The 13,116-nt window shown below is 46.7% G+C and overlaps 1 protein-coding gene across 1 annotated transcript in view; it reads right to left on the bottom strand.

Annotated features, from left to right (window-relative positions):
* Nucleotides 1-13,116, bottom strand: part of PIWIL1 (piwi like RNA-mediated gene silencing 1) — a 465,014-nt gene that overhangs the window by 274,230 nt on the left and 177,668 nt on the right. The window contains exon 9 of the mRNA XM_040347413.1: nt 4,012-4,123. Coding sequence (XP_040203347.1) covers nt 4,012-4,123 — 112 coding nt within the window. The remainder of the gene's footprint in view (nt 1-4,011; nt 4,124-13,116) is intronic.

The raw sequence follows: 13,116 nt of genomic DNA, 5'->3' as shown, positions 1-13,116 counted from the left end.
TACGCTTATTGAGATTTTTTTTAACAAAAATATGTAGAAGAATACGTATCGGCCTAAACCGAGGGAATTTTTTTTTTTTTTAAAGGGATATTATTATAACAAAAAGTAACAAATATTGTGTTTTTTTTTTTCAAAAATGTCTGTCTTTTTTTGTTTATAGCGCAAAAAAATAAAATCGCAGAGGTGATCAAATACCACCAAAAGAAAGCTCTATTTGTGTGAAAAAAAAGATAAAAATATAATTTGGGTACAGTGTTGTATGACGTTAGCGCTGAAAGCTGAAAATTGGTCTGGGCACGAAGGGGGTTTAAGTGCCCAGTAATGAAATGGTTAAACTTCATTTGGGGGAGCAGTAACGAGGACTTTATCACTTCCTGTTTCAGGCTCCTGTAAAGAAGCCATTACAAACTTAAACAAGCATCTGATTAAAATGATCTCGGTTTGATCAGATGCATTGGAGGTCAGAGGACAGATATGGGGTCTAAAAGACCTCATATCTCTCCATAAAGAGAACCTGTGATGGCCCATGCTATCACAAGGGATGTTGTCCATCCCTTGTGAAAGCAAAAATGTAAAGATTCAGTGTAAGTTTTATTTTTTATTATTTGTAATAAATAAAATACAATTTAAAATAAATTTAAACTGCCCCCTGCTCCTTCATGCTTACTAATTGCAAACACATGCATTGGCTCTGCACACATATGTAAACGGCAACAAACCTGCATTTTGCTTCAAGTCGGGGGCGGGGGAGGGGGGGCAAGGGCGTGGTTGAAGGGGGCCCCTTCGGGTAGGCTGTACAGGGCCCCATGATTTCTAACAGTGGCCCTGCACATGAGACCATCAGGCCACTTCAGCGGTGAACCGATGGAAATGGCCCATCGGACCATTCTTATCGGTTTGGAACGACGGTGTGTACGCGTCCTAAGTGTGCCTAGCCTGTGAAATGTTTTACCCTACGCTAATACTTCACTCGTGGGTGGAAGCGTTCAAAACATTCACCAATACAAAGACCAGGATCGGCGGGACATTGGGGACAAAAATAACGGGTGTCATGCCTAAATCCGCGCTTGCTACAGACACATTTTCTTTGGGGGGTTCGTTGGGTAGGGGTACTCTCGAGGGCATATGAAAAATGCCTCTCATGCAGTCGGCTTACTGCATTTGGTAGGGGATGGTGAGGTGTAGAACCGCCTGGATACAGGAGTTCTGTGATGATCTCCTCCTGGAATTCAAGGAAGGATCCATTCCGTCCTGAAGCTTTGTATAAGACAAAAGCATTCAGTAGAGTCAATTGAAATAAATATAGAGACACTTTTTTGTACCAGCGTCTCGCCTTACGGGCAATATGATACGTCCCGCCACTTCACAGCGAGCAAATAATTACACCTGAAGCAGGCTCTCGCCCCCAGCCTAAGACGGGAATCTACAAGCCGCTGGGGAAAGCCCCGGCGATTAGGTCGCACGGTGCCACATGCTCCAATCTGACGATCAAACAAGTGACTAAAAAGTGTCACGCTGCTGTAATAATTGTCCACATACAAGTGGTACCCCTTTCCGAATAAGGGTGACACCAAGTCCCACAAGATCTTGCCAGCGCTCCCCATGTAATCTGGGCATCCTTCCGGCTCTACCTGACTATCTTTGCCCTCATAAACCCTAAAGCTCCATGTGTAGCCTGTTGCCCAGTCACAAAGCTTATAGAGCTTGACCCCGTATCTGGCACGCTTGCTGGGAAGGTACTGCTTGAAAGACAAGCGGCCAGAAAATTTAATCAGGGACTCATCAACGCATACAACTTGCTGGGGATTAAACAAGGCTGCATAACGTTCGTTGAAATGGTTTATGAGGGGCCGAATTTTGTAGAGCCGGTCAAATTCAGGGTCTCCACGCGGACGACAAAGTGCATTGTCACTGAAATGCAAGAACCACAGGATCGCCTCGTATCGATTCCTGGCCATGTGAGCAGAGAATATGGGCATATTGTGAATTGGATGTGTGGACCAATACATCCGCAACTCCGGAAATTGGTGTATGCCCATGCTGAGGGTAAGGTCCAGAAAGGTCTTAAATTCGGAAACCGTAAGTGGTTTCCATTCTTTGGCAAGGAGAGACTGGGGATTAGCGGCGATGTAGGTACCAGCATATTAATTACTCTGGTCCACAATAGATCTATAGAGATCTTCCGTGAAATAGAGCGAATAAAAATCAAGTGACGTAAAATTCGCTGTATCCACCTGAATACCGGGTTGGCCAGTGAATGGGGGAAGTACGGGTTCTGCAGAAGTAGTGGGGACCCAATCAGGATAGGCGAATTCTGCAGGAAGGGCACTATGGGCATGACGGGCCTGTCTTTGTCTTCTTCTTGGTGGCAGCGGGACACTACTTGTGCTTGCCACCTCGCCAGCTTGAACTGCACTTATGGGACTCGCCACGTCACCATGTGATACTGCAGTGCTGGATGAACGACCAGGGTGTACTAGGCCGCTGGTGCTTGCCAGTTCACGAGAAGGAATAGCGGCGCTAGTATTTCTCTGCTCCATACAAGGGTCCTGCGGTTCTTGCTGCTCAACAACATCAGAACGGGGTCGGGTACGCCTGGCCTTAGCAGGGACCACAACTTCGTCGTCAGAGCTATCTGGCATGGAGCCGCTGTCGTAAACGGGTTCATATTCTGAGACAGAATCTGACAGATGCGTGACCTCCTCTTCACTATCTGTCATGCACATGAACTCGTAGGCCTGCTTACTATTGTACATTCGCTTTGCCATTTTGGGCTCTAAATTTAGTGGTACAATAGTAAGGATTCAGAGGTAAAAAAAAGCACCTGACTGTAGAAAAGCAAACGTAGAAAACGCTTCCAAATAAAAACTGTGAGGCCCCATACACACAATAAAATCCATCCGCTGAAAAATCCCAGCAAATGGGTTTCAGCAGATAGATCCTATGGTGTGTACACTCCAGCGGATCTGTTTCCGCGGATATTTCTTCCCTGGGATGGATTCCAGCAGATCGAATATTTGCTGACATGCCAAACAAATCCATCTGCTGGAATCCATCCCAACGGATGGATCCGCTGGTCTGTATACTCACCGGATCCATCCGTCCGAAGGGATCCCCCGCATGCGTCGTAATGATTCGACGCATGCGTGGAATTCCTTATATGACAGCGTCGCGCACGTCGCCGCGTCATAACCGCGGCGACTGCGCGACACGTCATCGCCAGAGGATTTCGGCGCGGATTTCAATGCGATGGTGAGTACACTCCATCGCATAGAAATCCGCGGAAATCCTCGAGAGGATTTATCCGTGGAAACGGTCCGCTGGACCGTATCCGCGGATAAATCCTCCCGTGTGTATGGGGCCTTAGCAATCGCAGGGATCAGGCCTGTCTCTGCGAACGCTGCAGTTATGTGTGTTGTGTTTTGTAAGTGACAGTGATCGATCGATACTGCACTTGGGTTGGTTGGGTGGCAAAACGCAGGTGCTAGCGGGTATCTGGGAACCCTAAACTGCTGGGTACGCCAGTATAGATCTGATCAGATATTGATCTGTTCAGATACTATACCACTAAGGGGCGGTGTATGCTTTGCGAGTGGGTGTAAGCATTACTGGCACTAACCTAACGCTGCCTGGGGCGACGCAGACCCTGACTGGGGCTTAAGTAGTTAAGACATGCAGCAGTGGGTGGACCAGACTGCAGGGGGATATAGCAAGCTTCAAACTAGTCAGTATATGGGAAGACTATTACAAAATATCACAACATCCGAGTCATTCAGTGAGAATTTGGTCATTTTTAGGCAAAGTTATCTAAATATAGATGTGTAGAAGCCTAAAGCCGAGAAAGACTATATTATCTAAATCACAACTAATACGTCAATTAATATTCCTTCAAAAATGAATGGTTTTGAAGTCATAAGTCACTCCAATATAGGGAATGTCAACATCTAGTACAAATATATGTAACATTTCAAACAAATGAATTAATTGCTCTGTTAAACAAGAGTGACATACTGTTTTGTAATAATCAACAAAGCGAATTTCGTTGCCATCTGATTTCTTGAATGTAGATTCTGGAGTAAATTCCCAGTCAATATCATCAATGCGGTATGTCTTATTATTGTATCTGTGTGGTTAGAAAGGGAGCACAATGGTCATGCAAAGTAAATCTGAGTATTACATAAAATTAACCAAACCAGCTATGTTATCTCTAACATACAATTTGTGGTGAACTATGAAGACACATCGGGCCAGATTCTCGTAGAACTGCGGCGTAACGTATCTCCTTTACGTTACACCGCCGCAAGTTTTACGGGCAAGTGCTTGATTCACAAAGCACTTGCCTGTAAACTTGCGGCGGCGTAGTGTAAAGTCCACTGGCACAAGCCCGCCTAATTCAAATGATCCATGTAGTGGGCGTGGATCATTTAAATTAGGCGCGTTCCCGCGCCGATCGTACTGCGCATGCTCCGTCTCGAATTTTCCCGCCGTGCATTGCGCGAAATTACGTCGCAAGTACGTCATTGGTTTCGACGTTAATGTAAATGGCGTCCAGCGCCATTCACGGACGACTTACGCAAACGACGTAAAATGTTCAAATTGAGACGCGGGAACAACGGCCATACTTAACATTGAGTACGTCACCTAGGGGGCATGTTTATCTTTACGGCGCGTATCTCTTAGGAAACTACGTAAAATCACTACGACGGACTATGGCCGTAACTAGTCATTTGCATATTCTACGCCGACCGCAATGGAAGCGCCACCTAGCGGTCAGCGTAGATATTGCACCCTAAGATACAACGGCGCTGGCCGTTGTATCTTAGGCATGTTTAAGTGTATCTCAGTTTGAGAATACACTTAAACTTAGATTCGGACTTACGTCGGAGTATCTGCTGATACGCCAGCGTAATTCTATGTGAATCTGGCCCAAACTGTTCATTGTATGAGGAGGGAAATGGCCGCTTTGCTCAGCTCAGTATGCCAGAATTATAGCAGACTGACTTAGACCCTTTTTACACTGAGGCAGTTTTTTAAGGCATTTTAGCACTAAAAATAGCACCTGTAAAGCACCTGAAAACTGCATCTCATGCACTTAGGCTTTCACACTGGGGCGGTGCGCTTGCCGGACAAGAAAAAAGTCCTGCAAGCAGCATTTTTGATGGATTGGGAGCGGTTTCAATGGAATAATTGGAAAGCGCCTCAGAAGTGTCTGAAAAGTGCTTTGGAAGCTAGCGGGGTTAAATACACCCTGCTAACGACTGAAAAGTGTTGCTTAACCACTTAAGGACCACCAAACACACTTTTACAGCGACAGAATGGCACGGCTGGCCACGTGGGCGCACGCGCTACCCTGTCACAAACTCTGTGACCTTGCCCGCGGACTCTATGTCCGCCAGTGGCCCGCGATCGGAGAAACAGAGCTGAAGAACGGGGAGATGTCAGTGTAAACACAACATCTCCCCGTTCTGCCTAGTGACATGTCACTGATCGTCTGTTGTGTCATCGGTAACAGCGATTAGTGACGTGTCACGGCAAGCCACGCCCCCTAACCATTAGAAGCACTCCCTAGGTCACACTTAACCACTTCAGCGCCCCCCCCCCCCTATAGGTTAACACCTTCACTACCAGTGTTATGTCTACAGTAATCAGTGCATTTTTATAGCACTGGTCGCTTTAAGAATGCTAATGGTCCCAAAATGGTGTCAAAAGTGTCCGATATGTCCGTTTTAATGTTGCAGTCACAATAAAAAAAAAGGGGGGGGAGCTGACCGCCGCCATTACTAGTAAACTAAAAATATTATTAAAAATGCCATATATTTATCCCCTTAGCACAGTGCACCACTGAGCGCGGGGGAGTGCTAGAGCAGACAGCAGTGACTGATAGACACCAGCTCTCTGCTCACAGAGCACTGAAAACTGAGCGATCAGCAATGTTTGATGGCTCGGTTCTCCATCTTCGAGTTAGCTGGGGACAGATGCAGCACAGCATCGATACAATGCAAAAGCCACCTAGGTAATTGTGATTTAAAAAATAAGAATAGCTAGATTCAGGTACATTTGCTCAACTTTGCGGCGGTGTAGCTCAAGGAATTTAAGCTACGCCGCCGTAAGTTAGCGAAGCAAGTACATGATTCACAATGGACTTACCTGCTAAGTTACGGCGGCATAGCCTAAATCGGCGGGCGTAAGGGCGCCTAATTCAAATGTGTTTGAGGGGGGCGTGTTGTATGTTAATGGGGCTTGACCTTAAGTTTTTTACGTTTTTTGCGAACTGCGCATGCGCCGGGCACCTACATTTCCCAGTGTACATTGCGGCTAAGTACGCCGCACAGGCCAATTGATTTCGACGTGGGACGTATATCCCGATTCACGGACGAATTACGCAAACGACGTAAAAAATTCGAATTTCGACGCGGGAACGGCGGCCATACTTGACATTACTATTCCAACTAGGGCCCAGCTCTAACTTTACGCGACCTATCTCTTACATAAACGGCGTAAAAGTACTGCGTCGGCCGGGCGTACGTTCATGAATCGGCGTATCTACTCATTTACATATTCTACGCCGACCGCAATGGAAGCGCCACCTAGCGGCCATCCGAAATATTGCAATCTAAGATAGGACGGCGCAAGCCGTCGTATCTTAGATATGTTTAAGCGTATCTCTGTTTGAGCATACGCTTAAACATAAGTCGGCGTAGATTCTGAGTTAGGTCGGCTTATCTACTGATAAGCCGGCCTAACTCTTAGGCCCCATACACACGGGAGTATTTATCCGCGGATACGGTCCAGCGGACCGTTTCCACGGATAAATCCTCTCGAGGATTTCAGCAGATTTTAATGTGATGGAGTGTACTCACCATCGCATTGAAATCCGCGCCGAAATCCTCTGGCGATGACGTGTCGCTCCGTCGCCGCGATTATAACGCGGCGACGTGCGCGACGCTGTCATATAAGGAATTCCACGCATGCGTTGAATCATTGCGACGCATGCGGGGGATCCCTTCGGACGGATGGATTCGGTGAGTCTGTACAGACCAGCGGATCAATCCGTTGGGATGGATTCCAGCAGATGGATTTGTTCTGCATGTCAGCGAATATCCGATCTGCTGGAATCCATCCCAGGGGAGATATATCCGCGGATAAAGATCCGCTGGCGTGTACACACCATAGGATCTATCCGCTGAAACCCATTTGCTGGGATTTATCTGCGGATGGATTCTATGGTGTGTATGGGGCCTTACTGAATCTACCTAAAAGTCTTTTAACCTAGGCTTAGCCATGCCTATGTACACTACAATGTTCTGGCTTGCAGAAGTGGTGAAACTGCAGTAGCATGCAGCTGGATACAATATATTGACTGCTGTCTACTTCTGTTACTTTTTTTAATAATTTAAAAAAAAATCTATTTTTTGTAGTAGAGTACAAGAAAAACAGATTTAGAGATAACTGGGTTATAGCAAGTACTTTTAGGTAATAAGACACTGGCAAAAAAACTGAAGGACCCCGTCTAACCTCTCCTGCTGCCAGCAATCTTCAGCTCTGTAGCTTGCAACCAAAATTCCATAGAGGGAAGGATCGCCTGTCATTTGCTGGATCTTAGATCCTCCACAGGTTCCTGCTCCATTAAGGAAGGGTGCGTTAAATTTTTCAATCTCTATGGTTCAAGCCAACAACAGAGCCAGAAGCTGTTGTAGCATTCCCGCAAACGCAGAAAAAAAAATCCACCTTGTGTCCCGTAGGAACTGACGAGGATTCATATCCTGTGTACTCCAAAGACAGATCTCCCAACACCTCTGGATAAAGTTTGAACTGGGGGTACTGGTGTCTTTATTCAACCTTACCAACTATGTATATAATTATGGATAATTATGTAACTGGAGGAAGGTGACCCCTCCACCCTTTAGGAGTTTCAATCTTCACCCATCACGGTGGGTGGCACCTTCGGTGACAAAATCCTCAATGCTTGGATTTACACACCTGAGCTTGTCTAGCACCCTACTGGAAAAATCCTGGGCAACACATCATTTTGAAGGTTTTGTGCATGCAGGGAAGGGCTGACCAGCAACATTAACCAATACAGCCCCGGAAGAATTGGCTGCCCAATGACCGGGCCATTTTTTTGTGATTCAGGACTGTGTCGCTTTAACTGACAATTGATGTCCTTTCCCCCCCCACAAATAGAGATTTATTTTGGTGGTATTTGATCACCTCTGCGTTTTTTTTTTTTTTTTGTTTTTTTTTAAAGTGACAATTTATTTAAAATTTAAATTAATTGAAACAAAGGAATACAAAGACAAGGAGGCAATTCTACAAGAAGCTGTCAGAAAATATGACAAAGAAATACAACAAAAGAAATTCAAGAGAGATGAAAACCAGCAAGTCTACAAATGGAAGACAAATGAAACTTACAATGAATCAGATCATATTTAGCTAGATTCACATACATGGCCGCAACTTTAAGGCGGCGTAGCTTAAGGCATTTAAGCTACGCCGCCGTAAGTTAGCGAGGCAAGTACATCATTCACAATGTACTTGCCTGCTAAGTTACGGCGGCGTAGCCTAAAGCGGGCGGGCGTAATGGCGCCAAATTCAAATTTAGCTAAGGGGGCGTGTTTTATGTTAATGGGGCTTGACCTGAAGTTTTTGACGTGTTTTTTTTTACTGTGCATGCGCCGTGCGCCTACATTTCCCAGTGTGCATTGCGGCTACGTCCGCCGCACGGACCTATTGATTTCGACGTGGACGTAAACGACGTAAATCCCTATTCACGGACGACTTACACAAACAACGTAAAATTTTCGAATTTCGACGCGGGAACGGCGGCCATACTTAACATTACTATTCCATCTATTTGACGGAATACCTTTAGGCGGCCTATCTCTTACGTAAACGGCATAAATGTACTGCGGCGGCCGGGCGTAAGTTCCTGAATAGGCGTATCTATTGATTTGCATATTCTACACCAACCGCAATGGAACCGCCACCTAGCAGCCAGCAGAAATATTGCAACCTAAGATAGGATGGCGCAAGCCGTCGTATCTTATATATGCTTAAGCGTATCTGTGTTTGAGAATACACTTAAACATAGGTCGGCGCAGATTCTGAGTTAGGTCGGCGTATCTACTGATACGCCGACCTAACTCTTACTGAATCTAGCTAATTATCTCTATGACGGATGAATCCAGAAAAATTTTCCCAGAAAGAGAAGAATCAATATGGCAACCCACTAGAATGGATATCAGCAGACCAATTAGGCCGAGTACACACGGTCGGACAAAACCGATGAGAATGGACCGAGGTTCAGTTTCATCGGTCCAAACCGACCGTGTATATAGTCCATCGGTCTATTGTCCTTCGGTCCAAAATTTTAAAACATGCTTTAAAATCGACCCGATGGACCGCTGCCCGATCGGTCCAAACCGATGGCTAGTACAGAAAGCATTGGTTCAAAACCCGCGCATGCTCAGAATCAAGTCGACGCATTTTTGGAAGCATTGAACTTTGTTTTATTCAGCACGTTGTGTGCTTGATTTCACCGCGTTCTGACCATATCGGTTTTTGGAACGATGGTGTGTACGCACATCAGACCATCAGGCCACTTCATCGGTGAACCGATGGAAATGGCCCGTCGGACCATTCTCATCGGTTTGGAACGACCGTGTGTAAGCGGCCTTAGAAATCCAATACGCTGCACCTATAGGCAACCAGAGCAAAATGAAAGCAGAAGACAGCAAATTCCATTTACACCGAGAATACCCAGACATCAGAAAAGATTCTCTCCATTGAGATCATTTTCACAAGAAACCCCATATAGAGAACCCCAACATAGGAGGGGTTTTTTTCCCAGGGGGGGAGACAACAGACCTTTTCGACCTCAAGGATGGCGACAACCTTTCAGGTACCCACCACGAAACTCGTATCAACAAGGATGGAATCCAAGAGTGACCAGAAATATGGGAAGAGGGATGAACGACTGGGAACAAGGAGAGAACAAATGGGAGGAGAGGAGAGAGCAGGCATACAGACCCCAGAGATGGGAAAGAGGAAACGGACAAGAGGAAAATGAGGGGGTGTCAAGAAAAAGAAGGCGCGAATACTAGGGGGAGGCACTTTTAATCTTAGGGAAGTCATTCTTAATGAAGAACTCAAAGTTTTAGACCTAGGATTAAAATATGCTCCAGATAAGGAACTAGATGAGTTTGAAACGTATATTGACCTACATGAATTTGTAAGAAAGATGAATATAAAGAATTGTTTTGCAAACAAGGAAACCAAACAGGGAATTGGCGTCACAACTTATCAACACTCCAACCTGAGGAACAATTCAACTTTCAATTCAAAAACACAGAAAAATTTAAGTTTAACAGTTTTCAAGAAAATGGTGGAAGAGGACATTAAGAAATTAAAAGAAAACAAGCCTAAAACTGAATAATATTTGGAAATAGAAAAAAGGAAGAATATAATTATCAGACCCGCCGACAAGGGATGGGGTCTGGAAATCTTAAACAAACAAGATTATGAAACAGAAATGACCAGACTCTTGAATATACAAGACACGTATAAAAAACTAAAAGGGAATCCCAAAGAAGAAAATAAGAAGAAATTAAAGGCTTTTGTCAAAAAAGGAGAAGAAATTGGCATTCTCACAAAGAAAGAGGCTAGGTTCCTTACTCCAGAGACGTCAAAAACACCAGTCATATATTATGTTCCCAAAATCGATAAGGATCAGAAAAAAACACCAGGGAGGCCAATAATAAGCGGTATTGATTTGCTATTTTCAAGATGAGGGGCGTACATAGACGTGTTCTTGCAACCACTAGTCAAAGAAGGAAAAATAGGATTTTTGTACTCACCGTAAAATCCATTTCTCTAAGTTCATGGACGGACACAGCAGCCTTTGACTGTAGGGTTATATTCGCTTCCTTTCAGAAGAGTTAGGCAGAAATACAGCACTTAAAGTGTTAACAAACTTTCTTTAGTGCAGCTCCTCCCAGGGTGCGTGGTTCCCCGGGTATAACCCACACCCTGCTCTAGCAGCCTCAGTTCGTAACAAGCAGTACAAACAAAGGAGGGGTGGGTGCTGTGTCCGTCCATGAACTTAGAGAAATGGATTTTACGGTGAGTACAAAAATCCTATTTTCTTTTCCGTTCATGGACGGACACAGCAGCCTTTGACTGTAGGGACGTCCCCAAGCAGTGTCAAAAAAATTGAGGGGTGGGAAAAACAACACAACAAACCAAGCTTCATCCCAAACAAAACCGGAGTTACTCAACGGAGGAACTCCAACCTTAAATTGCCGCCTGTAACACCCTGCGGCCGAAAGAGGCATCAGAAGATGCACTCACATCCACCTTGTAAAACTTTGAAAAACTGTGGACCGACGACCAGGTCGCTGCCTTACACACCTGCAACACAGAGGCTTGATGTCAGAAAGCCCAAGAGGCACCGATCGCCCTGGTCGAATGCGCCGTGACCCAAAATGGAGGCGCCCGCCCATTCAGGGCATAGGCCTGAAGAACAACCTGTCGGATCCACCTAGAAATGGTGGCCGACGAGACTGCCAGGCCCTTTCTGGGACCAGTCACCGACACAAACAGTGAGTCCGACTTCCGGAACGGAGCCGGCGCCGATAAGTATACTCGAAGGGCCCAAACCACATCCAGGGAATGCAAAAGATGGAAGAACAATGTCCTCATTAATGTGAAAGGCCGAAACGACCTTAGGAAGAATAGAGGGCTGCGGACGCAGTACCACCTTATCCTGATGGATGACCAAGTAGGAGGCCTTGCAGGACAAGGCCGCCAGTTCAGACACCCGTCTGATTGAGGTAATTGCTACCAGAAAAAACACCTTTTGTGACAGTCAACAAGGGGATCTTCCGAATGTCCTCAAAGGGAGCTTGTTGAAACACAGAGAGGACCAAATTCAAGTCCCATGGAGGCAGTGGAGGGCGCACCGGAGGGGCCACATGCCGGACCCCCTGCACAAACGTGCGTATCAAGGAGTGCGCTGCCAAGGGACGCTGAAAGTAAACAGCCAAAGCAGATATCTGACTCTTGACCGTGCTCAAGGCGAGAGCTTGATCCACTCCCCGCTGTAAGAACAGCAGAATCCGAGACATCACGTATGTACGAGGGTGCCACTTCATCTCCTCACACATAGAGATGTAGGCTTTCCACGTACAATGGTAAATCTTTTGTGAAGTAGACTTCCGTGCACGTAGCATGGTAGAGATCAGAGAGCCCGAAAGGCCTCGGTCCTTCAGCACCTGGCTCTCAACAGCCACGCCATTAAAGCCAGCGACTGCAAAGCAGGATGGAAGATCGGACCCTGCGACAGGAGATCTTCTCTCAGGGGTAGACGCCAGGGGACGTCTGCCACCAGACGCACCAGGTCCGTGTACCAGGAGCGACGCGGCCAATCTGGGAAAATCAGGATTGTTGGAATCCCTTCGGCTTCCACTCTGCGCAGCAGGCAAGGAAGAAGCTGCAGAGGAGGGAAGGCGTAAATTAGGCAATAGTGACCCCAAGGAGCCACCAACGCGTCTGACGTGTCCGCCCACGGGTCTCTCGACCTGGCCACGAACTGTGGCACCTTCCGGTTGAGGCAGGACGCTAGAAGGTCCACGTCTTGAGTTCCCCATTTCTGGCCCAGACCCTGAAACACCTCCGGGTGGAGAGACCACTCCCCTTGGTCCAGAGTTGTGCGACTTAGGAAGTCAGCTTGCCAATTCTTAATTCCCGGAATATATACATGGCCGATAGAGCCGGAACGGACCTTTCGGCCCACCGAAGGATGTGCGCGACCTCTGTCGCTGCAGCTGGGCTCCTTGTGCCTCCCTGATGATTGACGTACGCCACGGCCGTGGCGTTGTCGGACTGGATCCTGACCGGTCGGCCCTGCAGCTCCAGGGACCACCTGGCAAGGCACAGCTTGATTGCTCGGAGCTCCAGAATATTGATCGGTAGGCAGGACTCCTCCTGAGTCCAACGCCCCTGGGCTGACTGGGTGCCCCAAACGCCCCCCCCCAACCGGAGAGGCTGGCATCCGTCGTGACCACTGTACAGCGGCATGGCAGAAAAAACTTCCCGGTCCGAAGCACACCATGGAAG

Source organism: Rana temporaria, chromosome 1, assembly GCF_905171775.1.
Source record: "Rana temporaria chromosome 1, aRanTem1.1, whole genome shotgun sequence".
Classification (NCBI taxonomy): domain Eukaryota; kingdom Metazoa; phylum Chordata; class Amphibia; order Anura; family Ranidae; genus Rana; species Rana temporaria.
This window is presented reverse-complemented; position numbering and strand designations above follow the sequence as displayed.